This window comes from Centroberyx affinis, unplaced genomic scaffold, assembly GCF_046629955.1.
Source record: "Centroberyx affinis isolate AG114_WGS23_722 - 3 ecotype Tasmania unplaced genomic scaffold, CSIRO-AGI_Caff_v1 ptg004372l_1, whole genome shotgun sequence".
NCBI classification, from domain to species: domain Eukaryota; kingdom Metazoa; phylum Chordata; class Actinopteri; order Beryciformes; family Berycidae; genus Centroberyx; species Centroberyx affinis.
In genome coordinates this window covers 207,643-232,258 of record NW_027282066.1, presented here as the reverse complement: position 1 = coordinate 232,258, position 24,616 = coordinate 207,643, and the positions used below count along the sequence as shown (strand labels likewise).

Genomic DNA, 24,616 nt, shown 5'->3' with positions numbered 1-24,616 from the left:
TAAAATATGCAAGAATATAATTTTACAGTCTAGAAACTATAAAATAATTAACAGATGATCCACCAACAGTTATACTCCACCAAAAGCAAAAGGTTGTAAACCCCAAATGATTTGTGTTGATCTGCACAGACGAAGTAAACATTCAAAACACTTTGGATCCTTTCAACTCTTTATTTGTTCAATTATGTACAAATCAAAATTCCACATTACATAGCAATGTTTTTCATAGCTCTCCTTTGGTTCTGTACAAGGTTCCTCTGTGCTAGCCTTTCTACTCACCAAAGCTGTTAAGGACACTTAGCTAGCAATATGCATTTCTTTCTGATATCAAATGTATCAGAGCAATTACATTTGTTCAATATGCGCATTCTCTCTTCTTAATTTACACAGATTTTAAAGTCCTAGTTAGATAAAACTGTCTCGGAATTCTACTGTTCTCCTTTCCTAGTCTTCATCTTCCAAAGTACAAACATGAAAGAGAAGAGAAGACAGCAAAGCTGCGGGGACATGATTCTACTGTGTGAGTGGATGCTGTCCACATCATGTATGCTAACATACAGTGCAGCTGCTAAGTCTACAGTGCTAAGTGCACTGTTGCAACAGCTCTCTTCTCATCTTAAATGGAAACACTAACACACCGTACAACAAGTGGAACATTCAGCTGGTTTTGACTTGACATGGGAAAATAAAGAAACTAAGATGTGAGACAAAATGGCTGAAAGAAAAAAGAAAGTTCAGTGACTGTATTCCTCAATATCTTGAAGACTGTATGGAGTGGCATGGAGAGCGTGATTTGCTTCCATGTACTGACGTATTTCCCGATAAAACAAAAAATTCATCAACAGAAATTTGCTGTTTAGCGGAGACGGTCTGTAATTTTGATGCAAAATTTCTAGAAATCCACATTTTTTGGCCTGTATGTAACACTATGTCCAACATCGGCAAAATTGTCTTAAAAATGTTCAGTGTCTTGAATTGTACTGTTATGAAAAGCTTTATGAAATAGCCCAGTTGATATATTCAAAAGACATGTTAACTGAGAAAATGAAAAGAACAATTCCAGTCTTTTCAAATATTAAAATCCTCATCAGTTCAAATAATGGGTCAAAATGTTTAAAACAAATCAAACCAAGAAGGAAGAAAAAAAACACAAGATCAACATAAGAATTAACATCAAATGACAAAACGCCCTGAATTAGTGTAATGTGCCATATATCCTGAAGAATATAACCACACAACAATGTGTGTAAATAGTTTATCCAGATGCAAGATGGACTACTGAAAATCACTATCAGAAAAACTAATAACACCCGCCTGCTACCAGTAACCCCTCTATAGTCTGGTCTGTACGGGCCAAAACAAAGAGGGCTGAAACTGCAAAGGTGCTTCAGTTTCCCCCCGGTCAGAGGAGAACCAGGGTAAAGGGGCTTTCTCAGTCTGTGTGCCCCAGGACAGGTGAGGGTGAGGGGGGTGAGCATGGGCCTCAGTGTCCCTGCATGTCTCCGGTGCCCTGGGCCTGCGCTGCGGTCGTGCTGAGGTACTGCCAGCTGAGCGCGGCCAGCAGCATGGCGGCAGACAGGTACATGGGGGACAGGTGGTGCGTCCTGGAGGGCAGGCTGGACTGGGACAGGGACGACTTCTCTCTGATGAGTGCCAGGATGTGCAGGGTCTTGTCCCGGGACGGATCTGAGAGGGAGACCTTCTGTAATATCTGTGGAGAGAGAGAGGTTGTTTGTGTTGAGGTACATTGATATGGTGGTAGATAGACACATACATAAACACAAACAAACATGTTTACCTCCTGGCTGTATTGGGTGATAATGTTCTGCACAGCTCTCATGTTGGTGGCTTCCATCATGAGTGTGACAGCCTGTCCCTTCCTGATCTTCACCACTCCCTGGAACACCACAGGGTTGTTGTAACATGCTGACAGGGTCGCTATCGCCATCACCTGGACAACAGAGCAATAATACAGTCAGATCACCAGCCAAGTGGATGATATGAATTAAAACATGAAATTTATGATACTTAATATACCCAACCTGTCTTGGTTAAGATGTAAAGGTAAACTATGAACAGAAGGAGCAGGCACTTTTTCCTTTTAACTAAACTAGGATTGAAAAATATCAATCCTTGTTAATCCACAACTGTGATTTCTCTCGCATCTCAAGTTCATAAGAATCAGAACTGGTAGGAATACAAGAACTGACAACACACCAAAATGCTGGTCAAATAGCATGTCATACAAATCAAATCTATTGATTGACCTATGATTGGCAATTTGAAATGGGAAAAATAGTGTCACGAGGCAAACACCCAAAAGAGTTTGCTCAGCACAGACAAACTGTAAAGGAACCATATTGATATTAAAATGAAAGTTGCATACTCTTCTATGGTGCCGTGATTTATATGGTGAGAAAAACAAACACTAACGCCTGTGGGACGGTACAGAAGTGCCATAGGATGCCTACAGTTTATTATAGGAATACATCATCTAGGACTGTCTATACCTGTGGAATGGCACAGAAATTGAAGACGCTCTGGTTGCGCAGGCGGGCCAGGTAGGCAATAACATCTGGCACGTGGCGCAGAGCATCAGTCACCAGCAGGTTGAGACAGGACAGGGCCGACTCCAGCTTCTCAGACTGGGCCAAGTCCTCCAGGCGACCTGCAAACTGGCTCCACGCCTACACAGGGAGAGAGAAGGCACACAAGGTACACATAAATTGACATGACATATAGTAGAACCGTTTTTATCCAACTGGCAGCAGACCACTTAGCGACAGGAGGAATAGATGTTGAACTGGGTCATGTCAGTCTAAGTACCTCCTTTCGCCCTCCCTCTAATCTCTTTATCACTCATACCCATGATGCGGTAGGTGCTATTACAGAAATGATTTATACTTTCAGAAAAGCATTCATTTGTTTATTTTTTTTCCTTAAAACACCTTATCTTCCTATGACTGACATCAGTTTGACACTACTTACTATGAAATGTATGTAAACTCTGTTGTGGAACTAAAAAGGTAAACAAAGGTAAAGTGAGTTTAGGTGGGGTTACTTTCCACTACATCCCTGCTCCCTCCACACACACCCCACTCCCACACATATGAATGGAAACGGTGGACAGAGGTTACAAATACCTTTTGTACACACACATACATTTCATGACGCACAATGAGAGTCCATTGTGTAAAGAACAAATACAGTATTCAGGAGTATTTCCTTTTACTATCATACTGCATAGCTGTGGGCAGAGGTATGCACAGACAAAGCAAATGCACACACACACACACACACACCAGAACAAAAGAAGGTGTTCCTCAGCCTACCTCCTCTGGCCAGAAGGCCCGTCCCTCCTGAGTGTCCTCCAGGTAGTCTCGGATGATGTTGGTCTTCTGGAGGAACAGGCCCATGGAGTTGGCCAGCTCGGTGTCCCGGCCCACCTCGGGGTCCTCCAGCTGGGACGCAGAGAACAGCTGAGACAGGCCGATGCCCACCAGCCCCGCCACGTAATGGCAGTACTGCACAGAGGAAAAACCAGACAACATCGCATCAGCATTCACAGTCACAGCAACAACATGGGAACAACATGGGAAAATAACAAAAACAATGGCTTGTGATTGTATGAACACAGTGACTATAATACACAGGAGGGGGCCTCTGATACAGCTAGATTTAGATTAATAAAATCTTCATACAATATTGAGAGAGACATCTGTGTGAAGGGTTTAAAGTGAATTTCATACACTGTTGTGTTAAGGCCTGATGAACATTGGGCTACCGTTATTACTGAAAATATATAATTAAAACAGAGTTAAAGGTGCAATAAGTATGATTTTTACTGCCTTGTAGCACAAAATGACCATAATATATCATGATAGGGATAGATTAGAAAGGTTTGTTGAACAAGATCAATGATTACTTTGTGAAACGCTGAGATTTCCAACTCAATTTCCACCTTAGATTTACTGTATGTCCACTACAGGCCACCATAAGCTGTGCCAGAACATGTCAATGATGTTGGAATTCCTTGGTCGCCTAAAGAGGTCGATAAAGTCCTAACTAAGTTACTTAATGACCCTATGTCCCTAATGTTTCCTCATGTTGGAATCCTAACACTGTGATAACAGCAGGGTAACATTCACCTGGTCCCACTCCTTCATGGATCCCACTTTCTTCTCCAGGAATTCAGCCATTCCCATTCCCATACGGTGGCAGATGTCCGAGATGACGTCCCTGTATTCCTGACCGAGGTTTCTGAATTCCAAGGAAATCTAGATTAAAAGGAGGGAGAAATTAAGATTACAGCTGCATGATCTCTCACATACATTAATCTATCGCGGTACAAATCTGTTATGAGTAAGAGCAATTATCATAACTTCACTCTTATTTCTCACTCTTTCATTTGTAAGTCAACTACTTACATAGCCTTTAACAGCAACCAGCTTGTAAATTTACCATTTTATTGTGTACATTATTGTATATGAACTAGGAAATCTGAACATTGCTGTTTATTTCTGTAAATCAGTCATTGTAATGGTACTACAGATGAAAATCAGTCAGTGAGGTGTCTACTGACCGTGGGGAAATCCTCCAGGACCTGCCGGTCTTTCTCCTGGCTCTCGGTGAAGCACCACTCAGCCTGGTACAGGTAGGTGTGGAAGTCATTCAGCATGGGCACCTTCTTCTCCAGTGGGATAGTCATGTCGTCCTCCACCGTGTCCAGCGCCCGCAGCACCAGGTAGAAGATACAAACTGCATGTCTGGATGGAGACAGGAGGGAGGAGACAGTGAGACTTTAAAAATGACTGCCATAAGTTTTTTTTTGTACTGTGAACACCTTTGTGTTGCAAATGTTTTTATAAGCCGGTCATTTTATAAGTCATTTGCAAAATGACAAAAATAGCAAGCGTGTCAAGTATGTCATGCGGGCCTTGGTGGGTCAAGTCAGCCTATATGTAGAAGATACCCTTTGACTGAAGATATATAAAGTCCACACACGGTTAAGATTTGTGTTTACAAACAGCTGTCACTCCTGTACTGACATTTCTGAACTGAACGGTGGCTTAAAATAGACACACTGAAGCAGTAGATTCCTACTCTGTAACAGAAGCAGTTTCCTGCTCCAGGTCAATCCCAGGTCACCAGCAAAATGATTTGCAGCCAGTTGTCACCAAGTCATTTGTTACTTTGTCTCTTACTGTAAAAGTAATTTACAGATAGATGCACTGACACATGAAATCTCAGCCTGCATCAAAAGTGTGCATTATTTTTTATTTTTTTATTTTTATTTTTTTCCTTTTTTTCTCAAAAAGCGTGCATTATGATCCGTTTTTCCACACCAGGTGTTGTGATAGGTTTTACTGTACGCGGCACTAAATCATAACTAGACAAATCTCCCCTGAACATACAAACCTCATCTGCAAACACAAATGTGATTGCTTCCTGGTAACTGAGAGAAAAAAAAATCTTCCCCTGCAGAGGCTACATGCTAATTGTACAAACTAATGCAATGGTGCTGTCACAACTGATATATATTATTGTAATCTAACTTTTTAATGTAACTGTTGTGAACGTAAGAAAACATGCCTGCAGACAGACACGCCCCTCACCTGGAGCCAGTCAGGTTGAACTTACCTTAAATCTCCGTCTAGCGCTTGAATGACAGCTGCAAAACTCCGGCTGGTTTGATTCAAATACAGGTAGCAGGTCCTCAAACTCTCGCTCATAGACTCCTGGCAGGAGAAACAGAAGAAGGCAGGGTGTCGGTAGGAGCCTGCGGGTCTGAGGGCGCTGGAGGGCCGGGCGGCCCAGCAGCCCTCCTGCAGGCCGCGCTCCCCTAGCCTCCCGCCCAGCAGGAGGGACCGGGGAGCGGACCCGGAGCTCCGCTGGGTCACCGAGAGAGAGCGCTTGAACACCGACAGAGAGACCGGGCACTTGCAGCACGCTCCGGCCATATGAAAAGCCCGACGGAGCAGCCTTCCCTGCAGCTATAAAACAACGCCGTCCATTTCATACGCTGCGGCTGGCAGCGCAGTTTCCAAGCGCAGTTCAGTAGAGGACAAGCGAGTTCAGGGAGGTGAAAACTTTGAGGAGGACGTCGAGGAGAGCGGAGTAAAGCCGTTAGCGGACAGCACTGATCCTAAAACAGTTTGCCAAGCCAATATAAGCGTCCTCGAGGTGAGCACGGGCTATCCGCATTGTTATTAGATCTCCTCATATTACGCAGCACCGCGCACAGTTTCGACGTCAAACTTTGCGGAGCCACTCCCACCTCTGCCCAAAACAAGAGCAGATAGATATTTCATAACCTACTTCTACTTATTGGAGGAGATTTGCCAACTCAACCCGTTTATAACGCGATGTGACATAAGCATGGAGGGTAAGCCCACCTAAAAACAAAGCAGTGTGTTATATGAGGATAGGGTCGTTAAGGGGAAACCCATATAGCCTGAAAATATAGGCTATCTAATGTTTGTTTATCGGTGGTTAGTGGCCTCGTGATGATCATCGATGGACATATATCGTACATTTTGATGGCATTATACACATGAATAAGGCTGCTACAGTTCAATGTAAAATACAATCAAATAAATCTCGCTTTTATTCTCAACACTTCATTATGAGCGACGTAAGTAGATGAACTTGGTCGGGGCAGTCCTGACCGTCCATAAATATAAAACAAATAATCACAATATTATAAACAAGAAGTGAATCTATGTGACTGAGGAAGTCTGCTGCAAACTGTTGCACTGTTTTCTCCTGACACCTAGTGGGAGACAGTGGGAAGGACAGCTAGGTGTCTGCAAAGATGCGCAGTTTGCATCTGGCCTCCAGTCAGCGGGCTACTAGCAGCTAAAATACAGTTTAAAAGGATTAGGATTTAGAAGGATACTGTACAAATACTCACTACTATTATAATGAATAATTCTCTAGTAATACCATACTATAAACCCACTAGTGAGCATCAAAGACATCCAACCTATCGGGATATTATAGGAATATCGAGGGTTATTTCATTTGAGCAATTCAGAAAATAAACGAAGTACTTTCTCTCACCGGTCGAACCAATGGGAGCCTAGTAACTCTCTCTCTGGGTCAAATCGGTGTTAAAGCAGTGGGAGATCGCGGATTAGCCGTCAAACATGCGCAAAACATCTCTCCCCCGGTGAGCCCTCAAAGCTCATTATGCAACGTAAATCCCGGCTACCAAGTCAATGGTTTTATCTCTCTGTAACCTGAGCCAACACCGGAGCGATGGGACTGTACATCTAATTCCACACAGACCAATTAGTTGACATTTCCGTGAACCGATGGGCTCATTAAAGAGCAGTGCGACACTGAGCGACAGATCCTTATGCAACTGGATACACTGTGCATGCAAATCCTAGTTTGTAATTTTATGTTTAACGAAGAATTGTTCTGCTACTTGAAAATAGGCCTGTGTTTTTTTGTTTTCGTTGTTGCCATTGACCTGTCTGTGCTGATGCTGTGAAACTATAGTGATGTGCTACTTGATCCCTGGCAAATGTGCAAATACAACAGTGTTGCCCCTTCACACGTCAGAAACTCGGACTCAGTCCCCACATTCAAACAAACCCACCTTTTCAAAATTGCCTACAATATCGGACTCTGACCATATCTGCCTCTCCAGAACTGAAATGCACACTCATGTCATTATTTTATCACACTCATGCCATTATTTTATCATCTTCATTTTCTGTAACTATTTTCTTTCTCCCCAAGCTGTTGTAAAGTGTCTTTGAGTAGTCATGTAAAGCGCTTACAAATAAAATGCATTATTAAAATGTATTATTAGCCAAGTGTTTGGTTTGATAGGTACATAATTATGCGACAAGTTGGCACTTTATTTCTCTATAGCCTTTATTCGAGAAGAGAAGATACTCACATAGTCCAACTTCGGCATCACGGTTCGACATCCCCCCATCTTAAACTTGAACAGGTTGAATATCTCCTCCGGGTGGCCTAATGACTTCAGGATGTCCATGGTGCTTTGCTTATCCTGCAGCGTTCCCCAATGTTATTCGGTCTCTACTCAAGGTGCGCTGAAAACCTGGTCATATTTTCCCCATTCAAGCGGTGCGTCGCTGAAACACGGAGCGGAAGGCAGCACCATGTCCAGAAAAGACTGCCTGCACTCACAAACAGTCGTCAGATCGACTGACGCTTCTGATTGGCTGCCGTGCCATGGGCTCAGCGCTCAGCGGCCAATGTGTGACTAGAGCGTCTGGTGTGATGCCCCGCCCCGACGGGTTCTCGGTGATTGAAGGCATCTGATTGGTTGCTTTTTTACCAGCGCGGTCCGGCCGGCCGGCACGAGAGGGAAACCCTACCTGGCTGCTGAATGAAGTTATGTAATCACAGCACGGAGAACTATTGATCGTGTACACTGCATGCTGCATCAATATTGAAATTCATTCATATTTAATATATACATATAGCATCAAATGATGAATGCTGTAACCTTGCCTTGTTATTTTTCATGATTTGCTCATTTAATGGATATCGATCTGTTGTTATTAATCAATAATAAATCAGGCCGCAGCAGGGTGTTAGTTGATGCAGAGCTACCTGTGGTGTGGAGTAAAGCCTATTGAGGCGGGATCTGGGGCAGAGGACTGAGCTATAAGCTGAGCTCCTGCTTTACTGAGTAGCCTATCCCATCAGCAAGTCTGTAGACACTCAAGATATCTCTCTCTCTCTCTCTCTCTCTCTCTCTCTCTCTCTCTCTCTCTCTCTTGCAATCTTGCACACATATGCACAGGCTTCCATAGACAGCAATAGACAACTCACAACAGAGTTACAGAATTGTTATCATAGAATTGTACAGAAATAAGACTCGGTCACTTCAGACTTCTAGGTTCAGAAATAGCACATGCAACTGTTGTCTGTATTCTGAATGTATAATTTTTGCCCTCTTGCTTATTGTCCATTGCCCTTTGGTCTGTCTTGTTCTGTTGATGTATGTTATTGTTGTTTACTGACTTGTTTAGTTGTTTTGTTGTGTTGTGTTGTGTTGTGGATGTATGTTTTTTCCCCACGGCACAGCCGAGGGCATCACAAGCCAAATTACTGTAATTACTGTAAAAAGGATTCAGGAAGTCAGTCAGTCAGTCGGGTAACGCTTAGTGAGACGTCGCTTCGTGAGATGGCCTCTAGAGGGTGTCTTCGAGTAAGAGATGGCCTTTCGCCTATGGGCTAAATGCCACTACACTGCAACTAAATACGGCTGTCACTCCTCATTGGAGCTTAATCCTGTTAAATTCACACACAGATCAGTTAAAGGAGAGAACCGCATTCTACAACCGAACTCACTACCTGAAAATTCAGGTACTGACTACTGAATTTGAGGGCGGTTTCGGTTAGTCCGAGTAGTATAACCTAACAGAACCTTCCTGGACAACTGGTTGCCTTGACATAAGGCAACACTCGTTATGTTACATAACATTATCATCGTTATTTTGAAAGAGATGGGGGTAGCCTAAAGTGTTGTGAGACATTCTCAAATTTTCTATCCAGTCTGTTTCCTCAACATTGCGGTTGTTCCTACCAGTTCTGCGGTCTTGGCCGGTGTTCTGCCAATTTATGCTGCCTTGTCGAAAAATGCTAGTTTAGCACGAATCGCTACGCTAACCCTAACCCATGCGCAGAACCGCTAGGTAGCACATCTCGATAGGTAGCACAGATGACAGAACACCGGCTCAAATGTTGCGGTTAAAAGCATCAAGTCGATGCGGTGGAAAAAGAGAATATGAGGCCGCTGTCAGTGGCGGTTTATTAAGATCGTATGAATACATTGAGGCCTCTGGTTACTGGTGTCAAGTAAACCGAAAATACTCAAGTGAAATACAGGCGATGGTAGCCGCCATATTGGTCTGAAATTTGTTACTATGGTTACAGATATTATTTACAGCCATCGCGAGATCGGAGGAGTGGAGTGACTCTTGTTACCTGTATGCCTGGACATTTTACTCGGCTCTGCTCCAGTGTGTAGGAGGCTACCATACATATACAAATTCACTCTCATTCATAAATTCGGTTATCACTATTTATTTTATTACTTTGCACCGAGCCCCACTCTCCTCCGTTAATTTACATACGGTAGGCCTACATCCACGTCTTCCCTTGCCCTATAAACTTTAACGTTAGGTAATGTTATTACCTGTGTTGTACAACTTGTCATAATGCTTCAGTGCATTGAATTGAATTGAACACACTCGCCGTGGGTCTGTACAGGATCTGTGGACCTGCACACGCACACTGTCTCTCTCTTTCTCATTATTGAGATTTCCCAACAAAATTGAAAACTTTAATTTAAGCTCAACATACTCTATTTACGTAGCCTACTGGAATTTTTCAGTTCAATGGTTTTTTTCAGACACCGCCCTGAAAAAACCCCCCAATAGTATCCAAAACAAGACAGACAGTAACACCCAGATCCTGTCTAACGTGTTATTCTGCCTGGCTGCACTGAAAGCAACAGTCCTCTAATACAGTGATGTGTTTACATACACATGAAAGTGATACTGTACATGGTCTGTACATGTTTGTCTGTATTAGCTAATAAAGTTTCACAGAAAACATTACAAAACATACAGGAGATTGATTGAGTTGCAGCATGCCTCATTATGTCTTATGCACATAAACATAAACTCCACTCCTACTGATGCTAATAGTTGTTGTTTTGTAGACTTTAAAGATGTCTTTAAAATGTCAGCAGCACCACAGGTAATATAGCTAATGATTCCCTCTAGGATAACTTTGATCTGTCTGAATATTTTAGACGAAAACATGTTTTTTTATGGGGGTTTTTCCCCCCAGCAAAATTGGTCAGACAGATAAGTTTAGATCAAAAGGCCATGAAAGAGTTGTCTAATATGGAGCATTGTTTCACTCAAGTTTGATTTCTGGCCTCATACTTCACTCATCTAATTGATACTAGAGGTATGCGTAAACAATGGTGATGAATAATACATTTTATTTGTACAAACAAAGTCTTCTACAGACAATACAACATTAATTAATAAGCTAGTAAGATACTGAAAAGGTCAAACATTTTTCAAACTTTTTGATATATGCTCTCCTTCATACTGTGAATCACAGAAGACACACACACACACACAAACACACACACACACACACATACACACACACACACACATATTTGGGAGCATACAACAAAGCACACAGTCCACGTGATCCCAGAACTAACAGTGAAATTGTAATTGTATGGAATTCGCTCAAGGGCACAACAGCAGGACATAGCAGCCAAAATCCTACCGAATTAGTTCCAGTTAATAGAAGCAACATTGTCTGTTTTACTGAACTTGCCAGACTGGATAACAGGTACTGAAGATGCCTCGAGCCAGTTCATGACACACTGAAGACACACACATTCATTGACTGATATAGGGAATGCACCAGTGGTTTGCAGGTTAGGAAACCATGTCTGCGGCCATGAGCTTTGCCAAAAGGAGGAGCTCAGCGCTGACAGGCAAATTCTCAGGCTGATTTCAGGGGAAACAGGTAGGTAGGAAACAGGTGCAGCTGTTCAACCGTCTCCTACTCTGCTCGGCTTGTTAGAGGGAGTCTTACAGTATATACCTGAGTTCTACCTGAGATATCTTCATTTCCAATGTCATCAACTGATCAAGATCCAGTGGGCAACAGATTATGAGCTATGGGTTTATGGCAGACTCTGGAGTAGAAAACGGAAGCAGAATTTTAATTTGGTTTTGGTTTAGCGGTAACTGAATTGACTGGAGTGAGGCGTCTGGATGGAACTTTCCCTGTGAGTAAACCAGTTTACACTGAGAGATACTATCTAGTGCCTGAAAGAGAGACAGAAGAGTGTGTTCCTTGCATCCTCTTATATTTTCTGACTTTAGTTATGTATGCTGTTTTGTAGCCTAACGTCTAACTTATGGTGCCACGCTCAAACTGTTTGCATGTTGTAAAGCTGCAGCTGTAAAACATATTTTATACATTTAAAGTGTTGGCTCAGTGTTGTCCAAGCTTTTCCTTTGTTTTTGCGAAGCTACGACACTGCGATAGCCTTACATGGCTTTTGTGGGAACTCCTCAAGCTATACACAATTAACTTTAACTGCCATTGTACACAGACTACTGTCTGATCTGACATGTTTAACAGTCTTTTTCGTTTCATCTAGGCTGAAACGTAAACAGTCCCTGTTTGATGGATACGAAGAGGAGCCTCTGTTGTACAGAAATAATTTTTTTGCAAGTTTGAATGATCTGCCGGACAGATACCAGGATCACAGGTCCAACAAGACCACAGAACAAGAGAGGAGGACTACGCATGTCGGGGTGAAGTGAGTGCAGCCGTCCTAAGAAAACATTATGTTGACTTGAGGGGAATTATGCGTTCATAGGGTGTGAAGGTGTTTTTTTAAACACTGTGTTGCAACAGCAAAACTATATGTGAGTTTTTGAATATGCAAGGGTTTCCTGTACTTCGATATCAGAGTTTCAAAATGTGTATCAAATAGCATATATTGTGCATTTCCAAATTATCTGACGTGTGGATTTGGTTACATTTGTTTTTAGATGTTTGAGAATTGAATTTTGCCGTATTCTCTATAGCCAATCCGATTTTGAGACAAATTTTGTGCTTTATCTGTAAATAAATGCCAAGAAACATGTGTTTTTTTTATGTAAATATGCACATTAAGCACTTCAAATGCAATGTTCTATCATAAAAAGATATAATTCTTGGAAATATATACTGTATGTGGAATTGTTTCACATTTATTCAGATGATGGTTGGCATTACACAACCTGGGTGATATTTGTTGGGTGGTATCTGTAAATCAGAAAAGTTTTGTGCATTTCTTTATATGAGTCATTCCTGATTCCATAGAGTACCAGCATGGTGGTGTGGCTCCTAATCCATGAAAGCTGTTACATTTTAAAGTGAGATATTTTTGTGTTGCAGATCGACCCGGGGTCGCCCATGCACATGTGAAGCTGGTTTGAATGGAGAGGCAAAGGATCCAGCTGGCACGAAAAGCTTCTTTAACCAGCTGTCATCCTGGGCTGACACACAGCACTCTGTGAACAAAGTACTGGATCATCTCAAGCTCAGACAAGTCGTCGATGACACTTTCCTCCGAGACTCGATCAACAAGAAGTTTCTGGAATTCCATCGTGACATCACGGAGGAATGCGGGGCCGAAGATAAACAACACTCATGGGCGGTTATTGAGAAACGGGAGGAGGTTGTCATGTACGGCCCCTACTATCCTAATTATAACAACGGGGAGCACAGTGAGGACATCATCGTTAAACAAACACAGGAACTCCTGGAGGCAGAGTCTGTGTCAGAGGGCTGGACTGTGTTCGTCTTCACCCTGAACAGCCCTTGTTTGGCTAGAAACACCGAGCCCTGCATGCTCAACTTGGTTCAGAAAGCTCAGGAATGGTGGAGTCTCTATGGAGTGAAGACTCATATTGGCTATGTGAAATGCTGGGGCTTCAAAGGAACCAAAGAAAGTCTATTTCGGGATATCAGCTATAACCAACTGGACTGTATAGATCAGAGCCAGGACCTCAAAAGCTATGTAGAAGCGGCTCAGAAAAACACTGAGGTTAATCTTAATCCATTATGTGAAAACCTGTATTCTGCTGTCAAACAGCTGTTGAGATCAGGGCAAGCGAATGTGAAATTCCCTTTGATAACCATCATGCAAGGGCAGGAGTGGAAGAGCTGCTTCAAAAATATGCACAGCGTTTTAGAAAGCAAACCAGAAGAAAGAGAGAGAGAAATCTTGACGCAGGAGATAAACACCATGACTGAAGCTGCACAAGTCCTGCTTTCAGAGGAAGATGAAAGTTTTGAGGAACACTTAGAAAGAGGAAGGACATTCGCACTCGATTACACTTTCAGCTCACAAGTATGTGACACTGTCCGCACTGAAGTGAGACTCGTGTTTCACCAGTGTTGGATGGACATGGTACAGGACAAATATGCAGAATTTATCAGGGAAAAATTGACTGAAGACTTCAATCAATGCACCGTCCAGCTTTTTATCAAAGATATTGCAAGGTTGACAAACGAATACGTACAAATAGGAAGGATACAGTTTAAAGAAGGAGATTCCAAAGTTCTCTAAATACGTTTCCAGACTTTGAATGTGACACTGATCCAAAGACCAATACCATTGTCTTTGTCTTTATTAGTTTCCTCAGTGGAGCTACAGTTGCACACAGAGGAAGGGCATCAGGTAGTACAGTATTAGCGCACATTGAGATTGTCCACATACACGCGCCCGTCTCTCACTGTGTCGTTGGTGTTTACTTACAGTATATCACAATGGTGTATTAAACAATTATATTGGAGTGACGTCTTTACATATATGTTCATATATTTGTTATTTTGGTAATTACATGCGGCAGTATCCCACATTTACACATATTTCCCCCCCATGCTTGTCACAAATTAAAGCATTAAGTATTGCTAAAGTAGAGCACACAATCTTGGTACAGTACTGCTTCATGCATGTACTGTATTGTGGAACAGCCTTCAGCTAATACATAAGATGATAGCATGGTTTTGATTTGTGCCTACAATAAATACTATCTTTAGTCTTGTTTTAGCCCAAGGCCCAAAACGTAGTCAGAAAGGCTTTACCATGTACAAATCAAATGAAAAGTGAAGGATAACTTAGTGGATGCATGTCTGCTCTTGTGTCAGCAGAGGGAGCTATGTGCCAGTAATCCCATCCACATCACATTCATCATGTGCAACTTACTTGCTTTATAGGTAGTTTATCGTATATCTTTTTTTTCAGTCAAAGAGATGCCAATACTGAAATGTATTTGTTATAGTTGAAATCAAAGGGAAATCAGCCTTCTTCATTAAAGGCACAGTAAAAGTGATCCAGAAACAATAGGCCACCAGGGAGTTGAGGACAGTATTTTTTACTACATGCCACAGCTAGTCTTGAGGAGTGATGGGTAAAGAGCCATTCTCTCTGTTTTAAGCTTATGAGAAGTGCTCCTGATTAGCTTTGTAGAATCAGATACACTGTGAAATTGTACTTGTACATTACACTCACAGATATAAAAAAAAAATGTCATACATCAGTGACTTTACCTGACTATAATCAGTGGTGATGGACTGACCGGCAATTTGGCTGGCAGTCTGAGCGATGCTCAAGTTGAATTGCTACAGCTCTACCTTTGAGATAAAGGTGTCCTATTGTGATTCATTCCATGCCATGGCCATCATTTCTTTGGCTTATTGTCCATAACCACATGCAAATCATTCAAGTGGAGAAAAGACAAAACTATTGAATTAAAAATAACCTGGCTCAGGGAAATTAAATCTGATCATTTTTGGGTGGTTTTTTTTTATGTTACAGTATTTCTCAAGCACTTGATGTTGCTGCACTGGCATGGTAGAACGGATGACAGGAACCACATTTTTTTTTACTCTTTTGTCTTTTCTTCTTGGATCTAATCACAGCACTGCTCATTAATGATTCTCTAACACAAACTCCATCAGTCCTTGGTTCTACATATTTGTCGATCGTCCGACCTGTGTGGCACTGTTTAAGATCTCCAGTTCTGTGTCAGCTTCCACGTTTTCGTCCCAGAGCTTTGAAATGAAGGCACTGTCCTGTGTGTGTCGGAGTGATCTCACACACCCAGAGCAGCAGGGTGTCTTTCAGGATAACCTTGTCTCTCAGGAGAGTATAATGTGTGTGTATAGCCTGGGGTGAGATGCCGGGTCGAAAGGACTTCTAGGCCAGAATTAGGTTGTTCCAGGGTTCAGCTTTGGAGCCGGAGGGCCCGCTGTGGCCGCCGGGAGACATCTTGAGAGGAATGGCCCCTCCTTGGGCTGCCATGTAGGCTGGCAGGGCTGAGATCTGCAGGGACACAGAGGAGGATGGTGAGACGGCTTCTGAGTCTGTATGGGACTGGTTTTAGGTGCAGTCCGGTCTGTGTGTTTGTGTGTGTGTGTGCAGACGAGGGCCTCTCAGGGCTTTTTGTTAGTATCTTCCTCTCACATGGAGATCATAGGGACTTGCTCTTGTGTGTATGCATGCATGAGAGCATTCCAGCCTACCTGTGCGTGTGCGCTGTGGTGTGTGTACAGGCTGGGTGTCTCCGGCTCCGTCTTTATCTGGCGGGGCTCCTCCAAGGCTGGGGGGGCGCGGGGAGTGCTGCTGGGGGTGACTGGAGTCCCCTCACTGCCTGGAGTCCCTGTGGTGCAGAGGATCGTGGTTACACACACACAGTATACACACTTACACAGACTTACAGTTACATATTCACATATACACTCGTGCAACAACTATAAGTCCCCTCCCCTCCACTCTTTTCACACAGATACACAAACATAAAGCACATGTGTTTTTGAAGCTGACCGGTTTGGGACTTGTTGAGGTTCTTGGGTTTACGTTTGCGGGTCTGGATCCCCTCTTTCTTCATGGCCAGGGGTCGTGGGACCTGGTGAGACAGCGAGACAAAGGAACAGCCTTTTAGTCACGCAGCAGACTCAAGTAGGATATGTAATGCAACTGTGGAGGCTGTGACAGGGGTAGAATACAGGAAAGTGCTTGGTAAATTGGAGGGGGAAAAGGGTACTGGCCAAAAGCTGTTAAATCTCCTGCACTCTAGACTTAGCAAACACATATTTTCCACACATTTTCCTCAAAAATATGAGAAGAAAATGTCAGGTTTCCGTTCAATTAAAAGTTAGATGCAAGATTTCCTCAGGGCCAATCACACTCGCTCTCTCCTCCTCTTCCTCTCTCTGCCTCTTACCCCATGGAGTTTCATGTAGAGGCCACAGGCGTTGCAGACGGGCTCTCCCTCTGCGTTTCGTCGCCACAGGGTGGTGGTGGTGGTGTGACAGTTGGTGCAGGCCAGGCCCACCCTCCTCGACGCAGACTGAAGAACACGCAACAGAGCAAGACAGTGATGAGGCCACAAGGACACTTTCTTTCAAACAATATTATTATTCTACAGAATTTTGTTTTGAATTTACTAAAAAGTAAAAAAAAAATAACTCCACTCAACTACAAGCAATACTAAAACCCCTGATTCATATAAGTAAAAATTTGTCATTGATTGATATTAAGGAGGTCAGGTGAGATGTTGTGTGTTCTGCGGTCACCCACCAGTCGCCTCTGGGGTTTGATGAGCGGTCTGTTGATGCCATTCATCTTGTGGTACAGTCCACAGGCGTTACAAAGGTAGTGGCCCGTACCATCCCGCCTCCACAGGGGGGTTGACATCGCCCCGCAGTTCACACACTCACGCCCCTCAGCAAAGTCATCAAACAGGTCTGATGGAGGATGAGAGCGAGAGAGGGAGAGAGAATGAAGAGGGAAAAAGAGGGAATCAAGTTACTTGTGTGACGTGTTTAAGTTTTAGTTTTGCGTTTTTACATTGAGCCAGACCTGGGTCAAACAATGCTTTGCTGATGTCATGTGAAAACCTTGTAACCAGTCTGGTGACTGCAATGTTTTAACTTCAATTGAAGGATTACACGCTTCTCCATTGGTTGAAACAAATTCTACAACCCTCAGGCTTCGGAAACCCTTTCAAAACCCCACTGGATAAACTAAACAACACATGGTGGTCAAGCTGATACCAAGGCTGTTTTCCTTAGTCTCTGAAAAGTTAATGTTTTGCAGATAAGAAGGGTTCATCCAACAGCAGCAGCAAATAATTATTAGTTTGTTTTAACCCACTTAGAGTACCAGATGGGTGGGGTTTACAGCATGAGGACAGCTCAGATAGTGTCAGGTAAGTTATCAGTCACAGAAACGTATACTGAATTGACTTTCAAATCATTTGCAAGTATCATTTAGCCCAGGTGCGGTTTATAGCTCAGGGCCAAACTTGTTATTATCTGTGTGATTGTATATTCCCGAGTACATTTCTGTGATTCTTAGTGAGATTATCTTCCAGCTGGGCTACAGTTACAAAAAAATCAAAGGATAATTCTTTCCACTCCCTTTAATAAACATTCTTGAATTGGCCCTGGCACTGGCGAGCCCTGATAATGTGATCATCTGGTGCAATGACATCTCTAACCCAGTGGGAGGTGCAGTTATCCCATGTGACCACAGAGACTCACACAACAGCAGCCTGGAATCCCTCCTTATCTCCCAGCTCCCCCTGAGATAAAGAGCCTGGCTGGAAATAGAGGCGAATAGAGCTCCATCATATTCAAATGGAGACTCCGTGTCTATCACATCTCTCTCTCTCTCTCTCTCTCTCTCTCTCTCCTTCTCTCTCTCTCTCTCTCCCTCTCTCATGACATCTGATGAATGTAATCTTCACTCTACCTCCTCTGGCACACAGCAGAGTATCTCCCAAGAACCACTTAGCCATTCATGGTAAGGGAGACATCAATCTGCGGCGTGGAAGTGACAGCTCGGCTTTTTCTCCATCCAGCAGAGTGTTGTAAAAACATATTTAAACTGTCAATGAGCAAATCTGCCTTTATTGAGGGCAGCAAAGTTCTCTGTTCTACTATTTAGAGCAATGAAAAACAAGAATAGTCATGCCTACAGTATGTACAATGTAAGATTATGCTGAGAATATCTTGAATGTCTGTGGTAAACTGACTTTTTAACTGTGAGGGTCACATTTAATTCACATCATACTGTGTTTTTAACTTGCCACACTTCATTGCTGCACATAATTACTCTGCTTCAAATGATACAAATGTGTTCTCCATATATCTCTCCTTTCCTTTCCTCATGCTCTGTGGGGCGTAGCTGTGGAATGGCTGTGAAATGTGGATACATATGCAGGCTTTTCTCCAAGGTTGAGGGCGAAAATCGACGACAACACGCCTCAGCGGGGCGAGCTAACCTTGAGCTGGGCGAGCAAGGTAGCCGACACAACCCAGAAACACAAGACAATACACAACAGAGGGGCAGAGGCGTCCCCGTGTATCTGAGGGGGGATATTTCTTCCGCTGTGTAAATGTCAGAGTGTGTCTTTATCTCTGTACAGTTTAGAAACACTGACATCAGAACTTACGCTCCGCAAGGCCAAGGGTGAAAACTGTTTAAAAGTGTCATTCATTTGTGATATGTGATACTTGTGATATGAAGACATGCATGTGAAAATCGATACACTCGCTTTAACTGGCTAAATCCACAGTAGTACAGTGATTGAGGAAATGTGGGAATACAATTATTTGCTGCACTTTAACTTAGTCTGTTTACTTAAATTACTTAAATGACTGATGGATACTGCCATCAGATTTAATTTCCATAAATGTGATGCTTGCCAGCATGATAAATTGTAATGGGAGAGAGTGTAATATTATCAGAATAATTAATTGATCTTTCAGTTTATATACTGTGGTTGAGGCAGGCAGAAGCATTTGACACATTTGACTTTCATTTCTTCATATCAGATTGATAATGTGTAGATATTCGATTTTAGAAACTGTTTTTTTCTGCTGTCTCTTTCTTGGAAACGATAATGTTTATCCAGAATAATTATTAAGGGGGCTCTTAGATGGAGATGGTATGTTTCTGCTGTTTATATAGAAGAAACATTTTTTCAATTTCTCTAAGATAAAATGTAAGAAAGACTGATAAAGGGATGAACAGAAGGTGGTAAGATAAACATTTGAAGCATAATTACTTTTTTTACTCAAAGTACCAATCCATTTTTAACATCTCAATAATGTGTGTATGAACCTTTTTTAAAGCTCAAGGCAATTGTTGCATTTCTTGAAAAAAGACTAAAAGCATACAATTATTAGCTAAGCATGGATTATTAATGTGTTGTTTGGGGTTGTTTGTATTTGTTTAAGATAGATCTTGAGTCGTAAGTCAATAAAAATTTATTTTCCATCTGTAAAATAATCTAGTGTGAATATAAGCAAAATGTAAATGGTAAAAAGGAATTGGATTGGCATTTTACAGAGCTTGAATTACATTAGTGATTTCTTTCTAATATCAGGAATGAAAGTGATAATGCAAAATATCACTGATCATGTTTTATGTGATGATTATTATTGTTAAAAGACTCTTAATTTAGATGTTTTCTTCTTTCACTTTCTCAGAGGAAAAAGTACTCCACAGTATATGAGAGAGTTTCCCTTCTCACAGTCCTACTCACCAGAGGAACAATAGAGACTTTCACTCCATGGCTGAACGCCACTTAATCAAACACTGAGATTTCATTTGATGTGATTGTAAAACAAAGAGATGAAGCCAGTTATTGAAACACTCTAAAGTATTTTCCTCTTCATCTATACACAAAAGCTGATTGGACGGCCCTCTGCTGTGAATTTAATGTGACTGTAGTCAGACGAGGAGGTCAGATTAGATCAATGCTCTTATCTGCTGCACTGTTCTGGGCCTGATCATTTCTTCTTCTTTGGCCTTGTCGATGTGACTGTTGAGACTATTGTTTGAATAATCACCACATGAACTACTTTTAAATGACACCCACATGCTTATCAAATGTCAGTCAGAATGAGCAGCTGATATGAAATAATCAGGTGGAAATAATCAATTGTTAAATAAGATAAACCTCAAGGGTTGCTCATACAAATAACTAAAATGTTTCAGAATGATCCAGTACTTCGAATTGGGTTGCCAGTATTATGCTGAAATTGCTTTTGATAATGGAAAACTGGGGTCAACTTGTAGCCTACAAGTAGCAAGATGTAGCCGTCTAAAAACTGACAACCCAAGCAAAATCAATGTGTTGTGAAATCTCTGTGATCCTATATGGTGATATTGATCGCAGAGTGTCCAGAGTACACTGCAACCTGCAGCTAGACAGGATCCACATCCAACATGGAGTCATAAGATCCACATTGAGGAATCAGATTTATCTTCGTTCCACAGTTACAGTAAATGAAGCAGTCTCTAAATTTAACACAGAATGATAAAGATGCAGGTCACTGAAAAATAAACGATTCACTGTGTCTTCACTAGAAGAAGTTGCTCCTCGATGGCCTTAGCAGTGACTTGTGTACTACTAAGGATATAATCAGCATTTGTTTATTGACCTTTTATTGTTGTGCCATCTGATCCATAACCTTACAGTTAAACACAGCGTAAACTGTTACTCCCATATATCCATCCATGTTCACCCAAATATTAACAACACATGAACAATGACACCTGCACCCAAAAGTTTCAATGCAAGTCATAAAAATAACCAAAACATAGAACACTAGACTATATATTTATTATAAGTGTATTATATGTTCGCAAAGCATGCTGGTACTTATGAGTCCACCATGACGACTTCGGATTGCCAGGTTGTTAAAAACATCCTAAAACACGTTTGACTACTTTCAAGAACCACACAGGTTTCCATGCACTTCGAATAGGCCTATTTATGTCTCCAATCTGTATTATTGATTGTTTTAAATTCATATCTGGGCAAAGGAAACCATTCTTGCAAAATAGCCAATATTATGTTTGGATATAAATATAGAAAATACAAACTGACAATATCTAGAAACCATGGTTTATCCATGCTTTTGTATTTTGCCAATACGAAATTAATTTAATGAGGTTATTTTGCTTTTAAAATGTTAAATGTGTAAAGTGTCGTTTTGTCTGCGGCCCATTTGAACCACATGGAGAAAGTCCCATGTTCCTGAATTCTTCTGGTTCCTGTGAACCAGACTTCCAAAACCACCAGTGACGAGCTGCTCCATGATAAACTGCAAAATCGCACATTATCCCAGATTACAATCATTATAATAGAGACTGAAAGTGTCTGTGGTAGTCTACTCAATAGTCAGTTTACAGCGACCTTATTGTTTTATCTCCCATCACTATAGCATTCCTATAGGCATTTATTATTTGGATTACAACGTCCTACAATTTATTATATCTCCTTTTCGTTCGGGTATGGTTTAAATAAAATGGCATAAAACTACATAAACTGCACGCCTGTTTTATTTATATTTGACTTTATTTATTTTCGATCTGCGGAGTACTTAGAGCGACTGTCAAATCTGTTTCTCCTAGGAAGTAAGTGATTCAAATGAAGTTGGCTTCAGATTTAATTGAATTTGCCTTTTTAAATCTAGTGAAATTATATCTTAGTTTTAGAGATGATTTTGACATGTGGTTTTCTAAAATATATATCACATATTTAAAGCATTTATTTGATCTATCCCTCCTTCCAAACTATAATATATAATTAAAGATAAATTAATTACCCTGTTGGGAAGACACTGGCATTCGCTCATTCCAGGTGTTCCCAGATTATTACACTTGATGCGTTGTCTTATGTTTGTTATTGAAAAACTGTGCAATTTGTATGATTTTTAAAAATAAGATTGCTTTACATTTGCGTTAATCTGGCTGGAACTGCTTTACAAAGATTGTTCGTAGGCTACAAAAGTTAGATAATTCCTGTGATCAATAGGCTGCTAATAATGAAGGCCTGGTTTACAGCCCTGTCCTGCAGACCAGGGCAGGATTTGTGTTTAGATACTAATACCATGTTCCACAGTATATTCATTTTTTCATGGAACAAGTCTCGATTTTTCTACATGCCCAGCAAGGCATTCAAGTTTTCAACCATTGGCTAATTTTCGATTGGAAATTACATCCATAGCCTATAGACTCTCATTTCGTTCAAATGTGTATTATTTTATATCACTGCCAGGTTAACAAGTCGTTAATTTTGCACCTGAATATTTAAGCCCTTACAAAATGAATGGACCAAAAACATTATCTTCTCTTATGTATCAATCTGGTCTGCATTTTTCTCTCAAAACGGTGATAATGAAGATGATGATTTGTCACATTTTGTTACTTGTGTGTTGACAGAATTTCAAAGGGCTCAAACACTTCTTCACTCATTTTACGCACAAGTCAGGCTACCCAAAACCACAACTGTACACTTTAACAAGGCAGCTTGGCCACAGTTAAAAAAAACATAGCCTACTTTCACTATTTTTTCTTCTCTCGCTCACCTATGTTCGGGTGCCGTGTCGTGCCCGGAGGCGCCCCGGTTTGGAGACCGTGCAGGACGGGGCTGTCGAAGGGCGACGCCGACCACGTCCCGCCCACGTTCGGGCTCATGTAGGCCGGGTAGGGGCTGTGGTACGACCCGCCGAGGCCCCGGGCGCCGTAGTGCTCCCTCCCGTTGGCGGAGATGTTTAGCGGGCTGGCGTACGACGAGGCTGCCGTCTCCCTGGCCGCGGCCACGCCGGAGGACAGGGGCGGGCTGGTGGAGAAGGCGAAGCGCGGAGACACCGGGGAGTGGTTGTACGACGGGACCGACTCGACGCCCGGCTGCGCCCAGGCGGAGTGGCTCGACACCGGGCTGCTCTGCTGCGACGCGCCGGGCGTCTGGAGGTAAGGCAGCGCGGGGATCATGGGGGTGACGACCCGGGTGGTGGGCACGTAAACCGGAGAGGTGCCCGCCGTGGCATTGTGGAGAAATCCGGCCTCGTAGGAGGGGGGTCCGTGGTTGGTTGTCATTATGCCCTGATACATATCCTCTCCGTGAGGGGGCACATCCGTGTGGATCCGGGGTGATATGATAATAATCACGGATACAGAAACGCCTGGGGTTGCTGTGTGTATTAATGCAAAAAATAATATGGTTTAATCCAATCCGAGTATCTCTCTTGTCCTCACTGACCTGAGATCTGTCTTTTAATCAACCAAAGTATTCTGCAAATTAAGGATAAACCGAGAGAAGAGACATTAGAGAGAGAAGGAGAGGAGGAGGAGTGGTGAGCAGAGAGAGAGAGAGCGAGACTATACCTTGTGATCAAAACCCGTCCTGTTTTCATCTCTCTCTCTCTCTCTCTCTCTCTCTCTCTCTCTCTCTCTCTCTCTCTCTCTCTCTGTCAGTGACTGTGAGCATGTTCCTATCACAAATTGTCTTCACGAAATTGTTAAATATAACCTATTCGACACCATTTATTATCTCAATGCTATTTTTTTTATAATATGAATTCGATGTTTATGAATTCCAACAAATCCAACATGGGGGCATTTAAAAGGAACACCTTGAAAGCATTTTTATTTTTCCATAAATCTGGAATGTCAGCACCTTCTCTTATTTTGACTAAGGATTTCAGTAAATCATCTTTTATTATAACCCATTATAACAGTTTACATCAATGGTCTTAGGCCTAGGTCTAGGTCTATAGATATTGGCTCTATCTAAATTCTGATCTGAGGAAACACACTTCGAAAATAATCTAATCCATGCGTTTTGCCATTTTTGAACATTGTTCTTTTTTTTTTTTTTAAATAGCCTAGATTTCACTAGTCAATTTAATCCAAAATATTTTTTTGTTGTTATTCTATCATTCTGCTCTGCACATTTCAGGCCTACATGCTGCAATTGACGATCAGTTCCCATCATAAACGCTTAAAAGACATGTCGGCGGATATTTTCGAGCATGATTAAAAATAAAATAAAAATAACATCCTAGCTTTTATTATTTAACTGTAGATGTTTTAACTAAGTCCCTCACAAAAGGCACCTTGGGGTTGTTCCAGAAAAATGAAAAATTGTAGCCTAAATACATTCTTTACCAGTTTTTTACCACTTGCCACAATGTTCGCTTATCTGGGCTTCCTCAACTAGCGTAT

At 41.9% G+C, this 24,616-nt stretch overlaps 3 protein-coding genes across 4 annotated transcripts; 1 reads left to right on the top strand and 2 right to left on the bottom strand.

Moving 5' to 3' along the window:
- Positions 1 to 163: 163 nt before the first annotated feature.
- Positions 164 to 8,100, bottom strand: fdft1 (farnesyl-diphosphate farnesyltransferase 1). Of its 2 annotated transcripts, XM_071543742.1 has the most exons (8): positions 7,913 to 8,100; positions 5,641 to 5,738; positions 4,583 to 4,766; positions 4,149 to 4,277; positions 3,333 to 3,524; positions 2,511 to 2,687; positions 1,799 to 1,951; positions 164 to 1,711 (listed from the first exon to the last, which is right to left on the bottom strand). In XM_071543742.1, the coding sequence occupies exons 1-8, from the start codon at positions 8,009 to 8,011 to the stop codon at positions 1,484 to 1,486; spliced, it is 1,260 nt and encodes a 419-aa protein (XP_071399843.1). In that variant the 5' UTR covers positions 8,012 to 8,100; the 3' UTR covers positions 164 to 1,483. The 2 variants fall into 2 exon arrangements, with proteins under 2 accessions (XP_071399843.1, XP_071399842.1); XM_071543741.1 differs by lacking the exon at positions 7,913 to 8,100 and having other exon boundaries at positions 5,641 to 6,103.
- Positions 8,101 to 11,605: 3,505 nt separating this feature from the next.
- LOC139664789 (uncharacterized) lies at positions 11,606 to 15,310 on the top strand. Its single transcript, XM_071543746.1, has 3 exons — positions 11,606 to 11,815; positions 12,194 to 12,355; positions 12,979 to 15,310. The coding sequence occupies exons 1-3, from the start codon at positions 11,802 to 11,804 to the stop codon at positions 14,153 to 14,155; spliced, it is 1,353 nt and encodes a 450-aa protein (XP_071399847.1). The 5' UTR covers positions 11,606 to 11,801; the 3' UTR covers positions 14,156 to 15,310.
- Positions 15,311 to 15,787: 477 nt separating this feature from the next.
- Positions 15,788 to 23,503, bottom strand: gata4 (GATA binding protein 4). The gene is made up of 6 exons (XM_071543744.1): positions 22,978 to 23,503; positions 17,171 to 17,337; positions 16,815 to 16,940; positions 16,415 to 16,496; positions 16,114 to 16,250; positions 15,788 to 15,913 (listed from the first exon to the last, which is right to left on the bottom strand). Exons 1-6 carry the CDS (start codon positions 23,501 to 23,503, stop codon positions 15,788 to 15,790), a joined length of 1,164 nt encoding a protein of 387 aa, XP_071399845.1.
- Positions 23,504 to 24,616: the final 1,113 nt, after the last annotated feature.

Bases quoted from the DNA above. Each gene is read 5' to 3' on its own strand.
- fdft1 (XM_071543741.1), bottom strand. From the start codon at position 5,960: ATGGCCGGAGCGTGCTGCAAGTGCCCGGTCTCTCTGTCGGTGTTCAAG. The intron at 3,525-4,148 runs GTGAATGTTACC...TCCTCTGTGCAG, and splicing joins CCATGAAGGAGTGGGACCAG to TACTGCCATTACGTGGCGGG. The intron at 1,712-1,798 runs GTAAACATGTTT...CTCTCTCCACAG, and splicing joins TCACCCAATACAGCCAGGAG to ATATTACAGAAGGTCTCCCT.
- LOC139664789 (XM_071543746.1), top strand. The intron at 12,356-12,978 runs GTGAGTGCAGCC...TTTGTGTTGCAG, and splicing joins ACTACGCATGTCGGGGTGAA to ATCGACCCGGGGTCGCCCAT.
- gata4 (XM_071543744.1), bottom strand. From the start codon at position 23,503: ATGTATCAGGGCATAATGACAACCAACCACGGACCCCCCTCCTACGAG. The intron at 16,941-17,170 runs GTGGGTGACCGC...CGTGTTCTTCAG, and splicing joins TCAAACCCCAGAGGCGACTG to TCTGCGTCGAGGAGGGTGGG. The intron at 16,251-16,414 runs GTCAGCTTCAAA...TCTGCACCACAG, and splicing joins CCTCAACAAGTCCCAAACCG to GGACTCCAGGCAGTGAGGGG.